Source organism: Cervus canadensis, chromosome 7 (genome assembly GCF_019320065.1).
Source record: "Cervus canadensis isolate Bull #8, Minnesota chromosome 7, ASM1932006v1, whole genome shotgun sequence".
Classification (NCBI taxonomy): domain Eukaryota; kingdom Metazoa; phylum Chordata; class Mammalia; order Artiodactyla; family Cervidae; genus Cervus; species Cervus canadensis.
Window position 1 is genome coordinate 46,487,610 of NC_057392.1, and position 18,515 is coordinate 46,506,124.

At 37.3% G+C, this 18,515-nt stretch overlaps 1 protein-coding gene across 1 annotated transcript in view; it reads right to left on the bottom strand.

Annotated features, from left to right (window-relative positions):
* Positions 1–18,515, bottom strand: part of OSBPL11 (oxysterol binding protein like 11) — a 90,005-nt gene that overhangs the window by 58,829 nt on the left and 12,661 nt on the right. Inside the window, exon 2 of the mRNA XM_043473211.1 lies at positions 6,511–6,579. Coding sequence (XP_043329146.1) covers positions 6,511–6,579 — 69 coding nt within the window. The remainder of the gene's footprint in view (positions 1–6,510; positions 6,580–18,515) is intronic.

The following is an 18,515-nucleotide window of genomic DNA, read 5'->3' on the forward strand; positions in this document are numbered from 1 at the left end:
GCCCAGTTATTTCAAACAAAGAAAAAAGACTGGTCTCTTCTAAGAAGTCAATTCAAAGAAAATTCAGAAAACAACATTGGAAATCTCAAGTTACTGGGAACATGTATTTCTTATCCCAAAAGCATTACCACAAATCTACAACATGGGAAGCACTCGCCTAGATATACAAAAGTAACACTGAGGAGGAACTGGTAAAATGATAGAATTGAGTCAATAACCGATTACCTAATACCAAGATGATGCTATGGACCCAGTGGCACCAATAACGCACTGTAGGCTGTCTTTCATCATACATGAATTAACCCAAATGTTCTTCGTTCACTCTTTCTCTGGAGATGTACAAGATGTGCAGATTGGAGATAGAAAGACAATTCACATAGTAAGGAAACTGAAAGCTATTTTGCCCAGAAGGGGACTAGACTCTTGATTATAGTATTCTTAGCAAGGTGGTCTAACCTAGAAGCTAAAGAAATACAGAAAAAAAGGCTTAAGATTCAGCATCTATCTTTATATGATGAAAAGTCATTACATTGTTAAAAGGAAAAATTAAATAATTATTTATTTTGTGCAGTTTCAAAATAAAGACTGCAAGTTTGAGAAAATGACTAATCTTCAGAATAGCTGACAACTTAAAATGAAGTATTTTAGAATGGAACTTTAAAAAATATTCTGACTTGGAAGTATGTCTTATGATAGCAAAAATCAACTTCAGGGAAGATTTTGGATGGAAAGCACACATATGCTTTGTGCTGACCATTCTAGGCTTAAGTGCTGAGCATGTACAGAACTTCTAAGTAGGAAGTAGGAAGAAATCTCTTCATGAATGCTAATTGAAAGAGAAAGGAAGCACATTCAAGAGAGGGTCTTACTCTTTCCAAGGGCACCACATTTAACAAGCAGTTTATTATTTACAGAGTATGCTCATCCTGGATTTCTCCAAGCTTCTCTAAGTTGCCCTTAGTCAAACAGAAATAGATTGCCAGCAAACCACCTTGAATACTTGGCACAGGTACAGTGCTTTTGTTACTTAAGCTTTAGCCACAGCTCAGGGACCAAGTGGCTAGGCCTACCAAAGGAACTGAGCTCTAAGCCTAAGTTCCTTTAACATGGTCTTAACCTTTCTGTAGGTATCCAATATGCTACTGGAGATCAGTGGAGAAATAACTCCAGAAAGAAGGGGTGGAGCCAAAGCAAAAACAACACCCAGTTGTGGATGTGATTGGTGATAGAAGCAAGGTCCGATGCTGTAAAGAGCAATATTGCATAGGAACCCAGAATAATTGGAAGTGGTCAAACAGGAAGTGGCAAGAGGGAACGTTGACATTTTAGGAATCAGCAAACTAAGGTGGACTAGAATGGGTGAATTTAACTCAGACGGCCATTATATCTACTACTGTGGGCAGGAATCCCTTAGAAGAAATGGAGTAGCCATTATGGTCAACAAGAGTCTGAAATGCAGTACTTGGATGCAATCTCAAAAATGACAGAATGATCTCTGTTCGTTTCCAAGGCAAACCATTCAATATCACAGTAATCCAAGTCTATGCCCCGACTAGTAATGCTGAAGAAGCTGAAGTTGAAAGGTTCTATGAAGACCTACAAGATCTTTTAGAACTAACACCCAGAAAAGATGTCCTTTTCATTATAGGGGACTGAAATGCAAAAGTAGGAAGTCAGGAAATACCTGGAGTAACAGGCAAATTTGGCCTTGGAGTACACAATGAAACAGGGCAAAGGCTAATAGAGTTTTGCCAAGAGAACACACTGGTCATAGCAAATACCCTCTTCCAACAACACAAGAGAAGACTCTACACATGGACATCACCAGATGATGATGACTAGGTGATCATCAACACCGAAATCAGATTGATTATATTCTTTGCAGCCAAAGATGGAGAAGCTCTATACAGTCATCAAAAACAAGACCGGGAGCTGACTGTGGCTCAGATCATGAACTCCTTATTGCCAAATTCAGACTTAAATTGAAGAAAGTGGGAGAAACCATCAGACCATTCAGGTATGACCTAAATCAAATCCCTTATGATTATACAGTGGAAGTGTGAAATAGATTAAAGGGACTAGATCTGATAGACAGAGTGGCTGATGAACTATGGACGGAGGTTCGTGACACTGTACAGGAGACAGGGATCAAGACCATCCCCAAGAAAAAGAAATGCAAAAAAGCAAAATGGCTATCTGAGGAGGCCTTACAAATAGCTGTGAAAAGAAGAGAAATGAAAAACAAAGGAGAAAAGGATAAGATATTCCCATCTGAATGCAGAGTTCCAAAGAATAGCAAGGAGAGATAAGAAAGCCTTCCTCAGTGATCAAGGCAAAGAAATAGAGGAAAACAACAGAATAGGAAAGACTAGAGATCTCTTCAAGAAAATTAGAGATATCAAGGGAACATTTCATGCAAAGATGGGCGCAATAAAGGACAGAAATGGTATGGACCTAACAGAAGCAGAAGATATAAGAAGTGGCAAAAATACACAGAAGAACCATACAAAAAAGATCTTCATGACCCAGATAATCACAATGGTGTGATCACTCACCTAGAGCCAGACATCCTGGAATGTGAAGTCAAGAGGGCCTTAGGAAGTATCACTACAAACAAAGCTAGTGGACGTGATGGATTTCCAGATAAGCTATTTCAAATTCTAAAAGATGATACTGTGAAAGTACTGCACTCAATATGCCAGCAAATTTGGAAAACTCAGTAGTGGCCACAGGACTGGAAAAGGTCAGTTTTCATTCCAATCCCAAAGAGAGGCAATGCCAAAGAATGCTCAAACTACCACACAATTGCACTCATCTCACACGCTAGTATAGTAATCCTCAAAATTCTCCAAGCCAGGCTTCAGCAATACGTGAATGATGAACTTCCAGATGTTCAAGTTGGTTTTAGAAAAGGCAGAGGAACCAGAGATCAAATTGCCAACATTCGCTGGATCATCAAAAAAGCAAGAGAGTTCCAGATAAACATTTCTGCTTTATTGACTACGCCAAAGCCTTCGACTGTGGATCACAATAAACTGTGGAAAATTCTGAAAGAGATGGGAATACCAGACCACCTTGACCTGCCTCTTGAGAAATCTGTATGCAGGTCAGGAAACAACAGTTAGGACTGGACATGGAACAGCAGACTGGTTCCAAATAGGAAAAGGAGTACGTCAAGGCTGTATATTGTCACCCTGCTTATTTAACTTATATGCAGAGTACATCGTGAGAAACGCTGGGCTGGAAGAAGCACAAGCTGGAATCCAGATTGCTGGGAGAAATATCAATAACCTCAGATATGCAGACGACACCACCCTTATGGCAGAAAGTGAAGAAGAACTAAACAGCCTCTTGATGAAAGTGAAAGAGGAGTGAAAAAGTTGGCTTAAAGCTCAACATTCAGAAAACTAAGATCATAGCATCTGGTCCCATCACTTCATGGCAAATAGATGGGGAAACAGTGGCTGACTTTATTTCTTGGGGCTCCAAAATCACTGCAGATGGTGACTGCAGCCATGAAATTAAAAGACACTTACTCTTGAAGGAAAGTTATGACCAACCTAGACAGCATATTAAAAAGCAGAGACATTACTTTGTCAACAAAGGTCTGTCTAGTCAAAGCTATGGTTTTTCCAGTGGTCATGTATGGATGTGAGAGTTGGACTATAAAGAAAGCTGAGCGCAGAATAATTGATGCTTTTGAACTGTGGTGTTGGAGAAGACTCTTGAGAGTCCCTTGGACTGCAAAGTGATCCAACCAGTCCATCCTATCGATCCTGGGTGTTCATTTGAAGGACTGATGTTAAAGCTGAAACTTCAGTAGTTTGCCACCTGATGTGAAAAGCTGACTCATTTGAAAAGACCCTGATGCTGGGAAAGACTAATTGCAGGAAGACAAGGGAACGACAGAGGATAAGATGGTTGGATGGCATCACCAACTCAATGGACATGAGTTTGGGTAAACTCTGAGAGTTGGTGATAGACAGGGAGGCCTCGCGTGCTGCAGTTCATGGGGTCGCAAAGAGTCGGACACGACTGACAGACTGAACTGAATCGAACCTTTCTGTTCCTCTTTTATCATTCAATCTGCAATTCATGCTGGTAACCCAGGATATCACTGCTGTGCCACAAGCCTCCAGGCAGTCTGGCAGAAAAGGGAAATGAGCTTGCAGCAAACCAGTTGACAACCTGAGACCTCTCTGATGGGACAAACGGGTAAAGGTTGTGTTCTCAGTGGCAAATGGGGATGAGCTATAGTCATTCCCACACTTCCCTTACTGCTAAAACTGGCCTCTAGGACAGCTAGAAGAATCGCAAGGGCAGAAGCAGTGCCCTTCCCTATGCTAGAACTTTGCTTGGATCTCTTAGCTAACTCCCTGGGCAACCAGTGGCCAATGGATCTTTTTAGTATGCTCCCCCACACAAAGATACAAACACATGGCCCTTCTTCCCATGGCCTCAAGTCACCACTGACCTGAAATGCCATGTTTAACATATACTAAATCTTATATGCTTGGGTATACTTTGGAGCTTTCCTACTCTGTTCCACTTCTGAGAACTTCTCAGTAATATTCAATAATATAACATGAATGAAATTCGTTGAATGTCATGGGCGAGAAAAGTTAACCTATTTTCCTTTTTAAAAAGAGAACACAAAACAGTGCTAAAAGCAAAGGGACATAAAATTTTTTTTTTATGTTTTATATATCATTTAAATGTATAAGCCTTCAAATAATTACATAAAAACTGAGGTGAGAAAATGCAAAATGAAAAAAGACTTTGTTCTTTCTTAAAAAAAATTAAGGGTGGGAACCTTAGAGAACTATCCTTTTCACTTTAACAGGAAAGATTCTCTTCTATAATTTCATATCCAGCTTTGACCTCTCATATGGCTTCCAACTTCTAGCTATCACTTTTATGTGAAAGCCCTACTGTTACTTCAGTTAAACATATCCCAAACTGTCTTCTCTTTTAGGCAATCACATGTTCATTACAATGCTTCAACTATTTTTTGAATTTTGAAAAACATTCTTTCATATACTATGTACCATTTTCTAACTGTTTAAGGTAGAAAGGCAGAATCAGCTTATCATTCCATTTAACCAAAATCAGAGATCTCCAAATGACATGTGAATAAGAAGCAGTATTTATAATGAAAATACCAACCTGGGAGTCAGAACTATTTGGGTTCAGATTCTAGCTTTATCACTTTTTTAAATAGTTTTAAAAAACCACAATGAGATTAACACTCAATACCCATTAAGATGGCTATTATACACACACACATAGACACAACAGAAAGTAACAAGTGTTGAGAAGATGTAGAGAAACTGGAATCCTTGTACACTGCTGGTGGGAATGTAAAACAGTGCTATGGAAAACAGTATGGAGATTCCCCCCAAAATTAAACATAGAATTACAATGTGATTCAGCAATTCCACTTCTGGGTATACACACACACGAATGAGAGCAGTGACTCCGATATTATGTATACCAATGCTCAAAGCAGCATTATTCACAATAGCCAAAAGATGGAAGCAACCCAAATGTCCACTGATTGATAACTGGATAAATAAATGTGGTATAAAAAAAATAAATAAATAAATGTGGTATATACGTACAAGGGACTGTTTTTCAGCCCTCAAAAGGTAGAGAATTCTGACACACACTACATGGATGAACTTTGAGGACATTACACTAAATGAAATAAGTCAATCACAAAAGGACAAATATATGATTCCACTTATATAAGGTACCTAGAGTAATCAAATTCATAGAGACAGAGAGTAGAACTGTGGTTGCTTAAGGACTCAAGGGGAGAGGAAAATGTGAAATTATTGTTTGATAGGTATAGTTTTAGTCTGAGAAGGTGCAAAGAGTTCTGAGATGAATGGGGGTGATGGTTGCACAAAAATGTGAATGTATTTAATATCACTGAACTGCATATCAAAAAATATTTAAAATGGTAAATTTTATGTTATATTTTACCACAATAAAAAATTAAAAGTTTAGTCCCCTGCCCCACAAATATCAATTCCACAAAGTATTTAAGATAGTTGGCTGTGCTACTTCTTGACTGCTTGTTTGACCTCAGGTTGGTTATTTAAACTTTTCAAGGTCCCAAAAGAGTTTAAGAATCCTCAACAACGAAAAGAAGCAAGAATCTTCAACAGGCACCTAACACAAATCTCTTTGCTGTCTCCAAACCATCCTAAAAGCCTAACCACTGGAAGTACACATAAGAAGCCCAAGGCGAGTTGATAAATGATACTAATCTTAACGTAACAGTAACTTCTGACGTATTTGGAGGCTGCAATTTGGACAATGTTAACTCCTCTTACCTCCTAAAAATAGAAAAACAAAGTCATTAGACTTTTGGAAAACATGGTAAATCTTTCTCTAACATGTTTCCCAGCCATGTAACATCAGATTATAAAATTATCAGGCCCATTTCTGTTCTCTTGGGGGAGAGAGAGAGAGAGAGAGAAGTGACAGGAGAATCACACTTACCTGTACTGCCACCCAGTGACAAGGTTGGTGTACTTCATTAGGTAGCCATACACATTTTCCATGTGGTCACTGTTTCAAAAGATCAGAAAGTGCCAAAGTCAGTGAAAATTAGAAGAAATTCCAGGAAGTTAACTGTACAGTTGAAAAAATAGCTTTAGAGACATACTTTTTTCTATAAATGTCTCAAGCTTACTTCAGAAGTAAAATTCACAGGTTAACAAATAGAGCTATTTATTTAATCCCCCATATTTCATATTAATAGGACTATATATTTTATCACAGTTCTTCAAAATAAGTGTAATCAAATCATTGTGTATTTCAAACATAAAATCATTATATAAGTATAAAATTACATAAATATGAAACAAATATACTGTAAATATAAATAAAAGCATTTAATAACCTAATTCAACACTAAACAAAGACAACCCAGTTTTATGGTTCCAGAACAAACTAAAAAAACATCTCTAGGCTGAATAGTGCTTCCTCACTCTGGTGGGACACATTATGTCTCTGAATCTTTGGGCTTCCAAAATGAAGATCCTGTTCTTGATGTCTGTGATACCTCACTCCCACTCCCCCATCCCAGACAGGCATGAGGCAAAGTGCTCACTGCAAATCTTGCCACTGGAAAGATTTATTTGGAACCTGTATCATTAGCCTTACTACTACTGAGTTTCTTTACTTCTGCCCCCCTTTTCTATTTAATAGATATATTCTGTTATAGTGATTCACAGAAAATGCAGTATCTCACTACTTCTTTTCCAATATTTTAAGGTTCCCTATACTTATGAAAAGATATCAAAGCTACAACTACATTGATATATCTTTTTGACATACAGGCTTCATTTTTTATTTTGTAATTTACATTAAGAATTCCTTTTAAACTCATCTAAAGTTTTAACTTTACACTATAAAATGCAACTTATATTAAACATTTATTTTCTCTACTATCCCTGAATTGCAGAGCTTATTTGGTAAAAGTTCAGCTAACCAGCATTTAGGAAATGGAAAATATCAGATAACTGACAACCTTTAAAACATGGACATCAAAAGTGAAATCAAGAGAGAGCTGACACAACCAACAGAACAGAATTTTTAAAAGATTTAGATTGATCTGAATGACAAATGAAAAGAGATGAAGATAAAGACACTCTCTCTCGTAAACACATAACAAAATAACTATAAGATTCTAGGAGTTTTTATTACTGGAGATCAAGTAGGAGGATGCCTCAGGGATAAACTCAGTGTTGGGTGCCTTTCTAACCTCATTTCTTCAGAGTGCTTGGAAATAAAGATCAAATCTGAAAGTAAAGAACTGATCCCAGTTCAAAAAATATATTATTTTTTTCTATATTTTTCTTCCAATCCAAGGTTAGCAAAAAACACCGTTTTTTTCCACTAACATTAAATGAAACTGCTCAAGCCCTTTTGGTTTTATAAGGTCAGTAATCTCAAGAAGGTAAAGGCTGTCAACTTCTAAAATGCCAGCCCAAAGTTATAATAATTATATATGTACTCTGTCATGTTAAGACTGACAGTACCATCTGAATTCTCATTTCAGGATTTTCTAAATCCCATATCTAAAGGAAGGATTCTATGAAAACTCAACCTGTTAGATTTTTGCCCTATTTCCATCCTTAGGTCACAGCAAAGGTACTTCTTTCAGTTACACTGGTACTTGAAAAGGCAGAGAGATACTCCTCTAGTCTGGCTCTCAAATTTTTCCCAGGCTTCAAACAGCTTTTTGGGGCCACAGTGAGTCCCAATGCCCCCGGACTCTGCCCAAAAATAATTTCACAAAAAGTTCCTCGTCTGTTTTTGATATTTCACATATAGCTTAGCCGTCTTGAATAGTTCTCATCCTCAAAACTTATTCCTTCACTTAAATATGGAATCTAATAATGTCCCCCCACCAAAAAAAAAACAACCCAAAACTCATAGATAGAAGAGATTAGTGGCTGCCAGAGGTGACTGGTGAACAAAATGGGTGAAGGTGATCAAAAGACACAAATTGCAGTTATAAAATAAGTAAGTCCTAGGGATGTTATTTATAACATGGTGACTATAATTAATAATACTATATTGTGTATTTGAAAGTTGCTAAGTATAGATCTTAAAAGTTCTCATCATAAGAAAAAAAAAGTGTAACTGTGTAGTGATAGATATTAACTAGACTTGTGATCATTTTGCAACATATAAAAAAAATCACTGTACACTTAAAAGTAATGTTACATGACAATTATATCCAAATTTTTAAAAAACCTTATTCTCTGCCTATTCTTGTGGCTTTATAACCTCAATATTTATTTAATTACATCCTGTAACAACCCAGAAGAGGACTAAGGTGTCACACAACCAGAATTAAATATTTCCCTAAAGTACCTAGATAGTCCATAATTCACCATTTTTTATTTTCCATTTTAATCTAGGTTCTCTACACCAAACTTTCATTATTAAATAAGCATCATTTCATAGCTATTAGTATGCAATAAAAATATTACAATGCAATTATAGTTCACTTCCTCTGGTTCTAGGATTACATATATTCTTCAAATGGATATATGAACTGTGCAGAAAATCTGTCTTAAAACTTCAAATAAACTATCCACAACTAAGAAAAACAAAACTCTTCATTTCAAAGCAATGAGGGCTCATGTTCCTTACCTTTGTTCAGTCCCTCATATTATTAAAGGTATTCCTTATTTGGGTCATAAGTTATTTATATTAATCATTTAATGACTATCAATGAATTTTTTAGAATATAATTTCAGTAGCATTGTTCACTAAACAACAAAAGTTTATCTTCATACTGCATAATAATGTTTTACGTTCAACTTTTAATGTTTTTAGTATTTTTGATTCTTGTATCCAGAAAGTTAACCTTCTCACAAAAATCACAATAGGGATACTGACAGGGTTCATTTGGTAGCAGCATAAAGTCAACTTCAAAAGAAACAAATTCAAACATGCAATTATAAGCTGCTGGCCTGCTTTTACTACAGAAAACAGACATCTGAGGTTACAAAGAACCGACTTAAGAACATCCCATCCCTGAACAGCTGGTGACACTGTCCCTCCCTCATCCTTCCCCTTCTCTGTCAGTGCAACCAGCGGATGTGGAACCACTGCGCCATCTGGTGGCCCGCATAAAAAGCTCTCTGAGTGCAAGTCCTTTGTTCGCTCTCCTTTCTTCTACTTCCTTGTAATTGAGTTATTATGTAGTACCTCTAACACTCATGGTTTGCTCCCAATTAAAATATGTGCATTTAACTTGTCAATATGAATAAAACCTAGTTGTTAAAGTGGGAATATACCACATATTTGATTATAGCATATTAATATTTTTCCTATGAAGTAGATATGATGGTCCAAAAGATTAATACACTGAAAAATAAGCAATAAAAAAGTTAATTTCTTCTTCAATCCTCAGCAACTCCACCACTCAAATTGGGTACATTCTGATCTTGTTAACATTTTATTGAAATCAAGCTAGAAGCTGATAGTCTCTAAACACAGTTGATGAACTGAACTATATGTCAAGCAAATTCTATTTAATTTGCTGTTCACCACCTCCCAAGTATCTTAATAATGACTGTTTCAACTTCTAATTCTCCATTATTATAACACAGATTTCTTAATTCTTCTTCATCAGACTTAAGGAAAACATGTAGAAGCTTCTAAATTAAGCTACTTTTTAAACAGTTTCAAATTCTTTTATTTCAGCTCAACACAATTGTTCAGTACCTTCTAAATATAAAGCACTCTGAAAATCCACTGAAAAGGATAGGGAAATAAAGAAGGCTATACTTCTCCATCCCAAATTCATTACCAAATATAAGAAAAAGATCTTCTTGAAGAAAAAGACAATGACCCACAGAGACTCTGTTTTTAGCTGTCATACAAATGAAAAGGATAGTTCGTTAAAGATACAGTATTCATTAAACAAAGACACAGCGTTCAATGGTGATTAGGTTGAAGTGACAGGACTTATCAGATGTGGAATGAGAGTGAGAGTAAGAGTAAGACAGAACGGACAAAGGCAAAAACCCAGATTTCCAGCTGGCACTACTGTGTAGATATGAACACCTTCACTGAACTGGGGATCATAAAAGAAGTTTTGGGTTTGTTCCAAATTACCATGGTGATTTTAAGGGACCTATGAGACATAACACAAAGAGATATCCAATGTGGTAGTAATGATTTGGATTGAACACACAGATTTTGGTGGTAATCAGCACATAAGCATATAACTGGTATTTGAAATCATAAGGGCAAATCACCTAGGAATTATATAAAATGACAAGGGGTGGGAGGTGGGAAGGAGGCTCAGGAGAGAGGGGAGATATGTATACCTATGGCTGATCCATGTTGAAGTATGGCAGAAACCAACACAATACTGTTAATTATCCTTCAATTAAAAATAAATAATTTTTTTAAAAAATGACAAGGGGCAGATTCTAAGAGAGAACCCTAGAGAAAAGTTTTAAAGGCAAGAGGAATACAGAGAGGAGATAAGAAGTGGCTGAATAGTAGGACGAAAACCAGGAGTATTTCAAGTAAGTTTTTGGTCAAGAATGTTAATACTATTTGAGGGTAAAAGAAGATGAAGATCGAGAAATTTCTATTAGATTTAACAACCAAGGGAATCCAACCAAGGGAAACCAAGGGTGGTCCAGTGGTTGGGAATCAGTGCTTTCACTTGTATGGGCCTGTTCAATCCCTGATAAGGGAACTAGGATCCCAAAAGCCACGACACATGACCAAAAAAAAAAAAAAGATTTAACAACCAAGAGATAATAATTCAATGTAATGATGAAGGCAGAGCTAGCTGGCAATGAACTGAAGAAAGACTGGGAGAAAGAAAAGTGGTTAAGGCAATGTGGGCTTGAGGCAGGGGCAGTTCAAAGTGCCTAATGGATAGGATACAGTAAAGAGAAGGGCTTCCCTGGTGGCTTAGATGGTAAAGCGTCCGCCTGCAATGCGGGAGACCCGGGTTCAATCCCTGAGTCGGGAAGACCCCCTGGAGAAGGAAATGGCAGCCCACTCCAGTATTCTTGCCTGGAAAATCCTATGGACGAAGGAGACCATGGGGTCGCAAAGAGTCGGACACGACTGAGCGACTTCACTTCACAGTAAAGAGAAAAAGGCTCACAACTCAGAAGAGGGATGGAAATGAGGCAGAGGTGGGCTCCAGAGCGCAGGTAGAGGAACTAGCATCAGATACCTTAGGGCACTTAATTATAGGCAGAAATTTATGCAAGCTGTAGTAAAGAAAGTGCCATTCAGCCACAGTTCAATATTCCTACTTTCTACTAGGCAAAAATTGTCCTTCAAAAAGGCTGAATTTTGGTTCATTCCCTTGATAATATAAATAGCATGAACGGAGGGAGCCGCCTTCTTAGTTGAGGAAAAAGCCACTGACAACAGATGGGAATGATTGCAACACATGTACCTCCTTCTGCTGTAAAAAGATATTCCACAGAGCAGTGACTGCTTCTTACTCATCCTACAGTCCTTGCAGCACCTAGTGCATAGTCAGGGATATAAGCAGGTGTTCACTACATCTCTGTTGAACGAATTAAGCAATGAGAAGACAGAAGGGGAATTTTCCTATAAAAGCACAAGACAACTGAGAAGCTTGCAAAAAAAAAAAGAAAGAAAAAATTTTAATTCATAGCCTGTATACTGAAATAAATCCCAGATAAAACAGATTCTAATTGCAACTATCTTAATCTATACCAAAAAGTATACAGTCAAAGGAAACTCTCACCTTTTTGCTAAAGATTCTTAAAAATGTTAATGCTCTTTGGCGTAAGAATTTCACTTCTAGGTATCCTGACAGACAATAGAAATGTAGACAAACATAATATGCAAACATGTCCATTGTAGCACTATTTATAATAGTAAAAACTATAAAATGGGAAAAAAAGGAAGTGAAGAGGAAAGAAAAACAAATTAAACAAATGAAATTAAGAAAATGATTAACTAATATAGAATAGTATTCACCAGTTAAAATGTTTATGAGCTTTTAACATGGGGAAACACTTATCAAGAGCACTAAAATTGCAGGTTACAGAATTTTATATAGTGTGTAAAATACATGCACAGAACAAAAGTACACAAAATTTTAAGTGTGGTTATCACTGGATAGAAGAATTATGGATGATTTAATTTGCTTCCTTTACTGTTTCACATTTTTCAATCTTAATACATTATTTTTATAATCAAGGAAAACATTTTAAAATGTTCTATCATATTGACTAGATGGGACAGTCCAGACACAGAGCTATTTATACTTATTAATATAGGTATGGATTAAATTTTTTGAAACTTTCCAATGTGACCCTATGAGCATTGCTTTTTTGGGATGTAAAACTATGTTCCTATAAGCCTTTAATTCTCAAATTAGGTTAGTGACTTAGTGAAGTCGCTCAGTCGTGTCCGACTCTTTGCAACCCCATGGACTGTAGCCTACCAGGCTCCTTCATCTATGGAATTTTCCAGGCAAGAGTACTGGAGTGGGTTGCCATTTCCTTCTCCAGGGGATCTTCCCGACCCAGGGATTGAACCCGGGTCTCCCACATTGCAGGCAGATGCTTTACCATCTGAGCCACCAGGGAAGCCCCAAATTAGGTCACACATACCCAAAACTGGGCTAGTTGGTTAGGAGAACAGGGTAAAACAAGGCTATATTTCTAGAGCAAATTTACTTGACTGTAAGAAATTAAAGCATTTTTAATGTTAAAACTCACATAAATGTTAAGAAACTTGCTCCCTGCTCACATATTTTCATGAGGATGACTTCACCAGAGAGCTCCTGTCCTCCTCTCCCAGCCTTCCCCTTTCCCTTCACTCTTTCCATAGCTAGGCATGAATAGCTCACTCCCTTCTGGGCACTCTTCTTTGTATCCTAGACTATCTACCCAGAGAACATACTCTCATTTGCTCTGACAGAGATAGGACCTGGATATTCTAAGCTGCTTAGAATGTAATGAGGTGGATGTGTGCGTGCGTGCATGTGTGTAAGTGCTCAGCCGTGTCTGATACTTTTGAGACCCTACAGACTATAAACCACCAGGCTCCTCTGTCCATGGGATTCTCCAGGCAAGAATACTGCAGTGGGTTGCAATTTCCTACTCCAAGGGATCTTGCCAACCCAGGGATCAAAGCCAAGTGTCCTGTGCCTCCTGCCTTGGCAGGCAGATTCTTTACCACTGCACCACCAGGGAAGACCTTACCCATTAGTTATCACTATTATCAAAACCAAAACCAAGGGACTTCTCTGATGGTCCAGTGGTTGAGACTCTGTGCTTCCACTGCAGGGAGCACGAGTTTGATTCCTGGTCAGGGATCTAAGATCCCACATGTTGTGTGGTGCAGCCAAAAATATAAATAAATAAAACCAAACAAAACAGAAAACAACAAGTGTTGGTAAGAATGTAGAGAAATTAGAACACTTGTGCATTGCTGGTGGGACTATAAAATGGTGTAGCCACCGTGGCGAACAGTATAATCATTTCTCAAAAAGTTAAATATAGAATTACTATATGATCCAGCAATTTCACTTCTGGGTAGATACACAAAAGAATAAAACAAAGAACTCCAACAGATATTTGCACACAAATATTTATAGCAACATTATTCACAACAGCCAAAAGGTACAAATAACTCTGGACAGTCCCATGTAAATCAATGAAGCCAGAACATACCCTCACATCATACACAAAAATAAACTCAAAATGATTTAAAGACTTAAATATAAGATAAGACACCACAAAACTCCCACAAAGAACATAGGCAAAATCTTCTGACATAAACAGTACCGATATTTTCTTAGGTCAGTCTCCCAAGGAATAAAAGCAAAATCACACAAATGGGACCTAATCAAATTTACAAGCTTTTGCACAGCAAGGGAAACAATAAACAAACTGAAAAGACAGCCTACAGAGTGGGAGAAAATATTTGCAAATGATGCAACCAACAAGGGTTCAATTTCCAAAACAAACAAACAGCTTCTACAATTCAATAACAAAAACAAACAACCCAAGCAAAAAAAGTGCAGGAGACCTAAATAGACATTTCTCCAAAGATGACACATAGATGGCCAACAGGGACAAGAAAAGATGCTAATTATTAGAGAATTATCTAGTGACAGATAAACGTTACTCAAAATTTTATTTTAAGCTGACATTAATAACCTTTACTTATTTTAAAATTATTCAGTAATTGTTCTCCAGTATGTTAAAACTTATTATAAAAAAAAAAACAAAAACAAAATAAGATACATGTACCCCTACATTCATAGCAGCACTATTTACAATAGACAAGACACAGAAACAACCAAAATGTCCATCGACAGATGAATGGATGAAGAAGCTGTGGTACACATACATACGTATACACACATACACACACACAAATGAAATATTGCTCAGCTGTTTAAAAGAGTGAAATAATGCCATTTGCAGCAACATGCAAGGACCTCTAGGTTCACCCTAAGCGAAGTTAAGGCAGAAAGAGAAAGACAAATACCATGTGATACCACTTGTATGTGGAATCTAAAATACAACATAAATGAACATCTATGAAACAAAAACAGACCCACAAATACAGAGAACAGACTTGTGATTGCCAAGGGGGAATAGGGGTAGGGGAGGGAAGGATTGGGCATTTGGGATTAGCAGAGGCAAACTATTATACATAGGATGGATAAACAAGTCCTACTGTCTAGCACCAGGAACTATATTTAATATCCTGTGATAAACCATAATGGAAAAGAATATGAAAAAGAAAATACATATATCTGAGTCACTTTGCTGTAGAGCAAAAATTAAACACAACATTGTAAATCAACAATACTTTAATTAAAAAAATTTTTTTAAGGCAGAAACAATTCAGATATCCATCAGATGAATGGATAAATAAAATGTGGTGTATATATATATACAGGGAATATTTATTCAGCCTTAAAAGAAAAAGAAGGAAATTCTGACACATGATACAACACGGATAAATCTTGAGGACACTGCTAAATGAAATAAGCTAATCACAAAATGACAAGTATTTTATGATTCCACTTACATGAGGTACTTAGATTTGTCAAAATCAGAGACAGAAGGTAGAACAGTGGTTGGGGCGGGGCCTGATATAAGGAGTTATTTAATAGTTACAGAGTTTTAGTTTGGGATGATAAAAAATTCTGGAATGAATAGTGGAGACGGCTGTATAACAATGTGAATATATTTAAGGTCACTGAACTTATAAATACTTACAAATGGTTAAAGTCACAAATTTTATGATATGTACATTTTACCACAATAAAAAAATAATCTGACAATTTGACTGCATCCTATCTGATCCGTATGTCCTCTCAACTGGCCCTGAACTCATGGTGTTATTTACTGACCTCTGAAAAACCCAGTAACAGATATATTACAGGGTAGAATATAAATCCTCGTGAATTTTGAAGATCATAAAGTTACATCAGCCATGGGCTCCTTTAAATCACAAACTGCACTGACTGTCTTACATAATTAAGAGAGTTTTCATAAAGGAAGTTAGAGCAACACAGCTGTAAAACATTTGCCTATACAGACTGGAAACAGAAAGAAAAATTCAATATATAATCTGATAGTTACAGACAACTAAATCCCTCATGCAGGTAACCAGCCATCTGAAGATGGGAAAAAAGAAACTTATACATGAAAGGGTAGAAAGTCAACTCTAACACTTACAGAAAGTTAGGAAGTTGTTTATTATAATGTGAAGAGCAGGAGCTTAACCCAGACAAACACAAGTTTGAATCCCAGTGCGATCTTAGGCAAGTAACACATCTGGTCCTGTGTCTTTACCTGTAAATGTGAATAAAAAAACTGAACTTCAGATTTATAATGAGGAATGAAGAAGAGATATTTCAATCCAAATATATTTGAAGTGCACTTCAATATGGTGAATGCCCAGGAAACACTGGTCTTCTCCCACTCAAGGGAGTCGATTCCTCTGCAGACAAAGGCTCATTTTCTAGATCAGTTCTCTAGATCTGTCTTACTTTGTTAGATTGACATTTTCAAGTCAGAATGATGGGATCTAAAAAGCTGAGTCTCCCACTTCTTTTATTTGAAAAAAGTAATTTTTTTGTCCACTAGGTATCTTGTCAAGAACTATGAAGGGTCTGAGACATCATCCTATTTTGTTGTTGTTCGGTCACTCAATCATGTCCAACTCTGCGACCCTATGGACTGTAGCGCGCCAGGCTTCCCTGTTCTTCACTGTCTCCCAGAGTTTGCTCAAACTCATGTCCATTGAGTTGGTGATGCCATCCAACCACCTCACCTCATCCTCTGTCATATTCTTCTTTTGCCTTCTATCTTTCCCAGCATCAGGGTCTTTTCCAATGAGTCGGCCCTTCGCATCAGGAGGCCAAAGTTTGGAAGTTCAGCTTCAGCAACACTCCTTCTGATGAATATTGAAGATTGATTTCCTTTAGGATTGACGGATTTGATCTCCATGCAGTACAACGGACTTTCAAGAGTCTTCTCCAGTCACCACAATTTGAAGGCATCAATTCTTTGGTGCTCAGCCTTCTTTATGGTCCAACTCTTACATCCATACTGGAAAAACCATCGCTTTGACTATACGGATCTTTGTCGGCAAAGTGATGTCTCTGCTTTTTAATATGCTATCTAGGTTTGTCGTAGTTTTTCTTCCTAGAAGTAAGCATCTTTCAATTTCATGGCTGCAGTCACCGTCTGCAGTGATTTTGGAGCCCAAGAAAATCAAATCTGCCACTGTTTCCACTTTCCCTATTTGCAAGCCAACAAATTAGCTTGCCACAGTTTCCTGGATGCTGGCAGAATACATTAAACTCCTGTATCAGAGACCAAAGGCTTCAGTAGTCACAGCAATAGCAGTAGATTATCAGCCCAGTCACATGGGGCAATGCAGAGGGCAGGAGATGCCTGCACATGTGGTAGGTGGCCGTACAGACAAGGAACCTTGAGTGGCGGGAACCCAAATCTTTTAAGAACAGTAAGTCTATCTGACCTCCATGGCAAGGAGACATTATCTTTATTATATTGGACAGTAAACAAACCTGACTTTTAAAAAACAAACAAAAAAAACAAACCTGACTTTTGCTCAGGAGGGAGATATTATCTCTACCCTCTGAGACTTTTTGCTATACAAATATTTTTTGAAAAAAACAGTAAAGAACAAAGGAGAGTCAGTACCTCAACTCACAAGGGAAGCAGAAATATGAGCAACTCATAAAAACTTTTTTCCTAATAACTGTTCCCTAACTACATATATATACAGTGAAAAGTCTCTTTCCAATCTTGTCTTCCAGCCAACAGTTCCCCTCCTCAGAGATAAGCACTTCCCTCAACTTTTTACCATCTCTTCAAGAGACAGTCTGTGTACCTACAAGTATGTGTGTGCACTGTGTGCACTCACTAAATTTTTTTTAAATGGTTGCTACTACATACACTGTACCTTGCTTCTTTCATAATTTTCTTATGGATGATTTCATTTTGACACATATGGATTTAATTCATTCTTAGCATCTGCATAGAAATCCACTGCACAGCAGTATTACGATATATTTAACTAGTCCTCCTAGTGATGGACATTTGCTTCCAGGCTTTTATTATTACAAACAATACTATAACAAACTAAGTTATACACATCTTTGTATATATTAGCTAAAAGTGAAATCCCTAGGAGAGAAGGATATGCATTTTAAAATTCGTTTTTAATAGAGGATAACTGCTTTATGATGCTGTGTTGGTTTTTGCTGTACAACATGTGAATCAGCTACACGTATGCATGTACCCGCTTCCTTCTGACTCTCCGGCCCCCCCCCCCGCCTAGGCCATCAGAGCGCCAGGCTAGGCTCCCTGTGTCCAACAGCAATTTCCCCCTAGCTAGCTATTTTAGACATGGTAGTGTATTTGCGTTGATGCTACTCTCTCAACTTCGTCAAACCCTCTGCAAATAGGTTCATC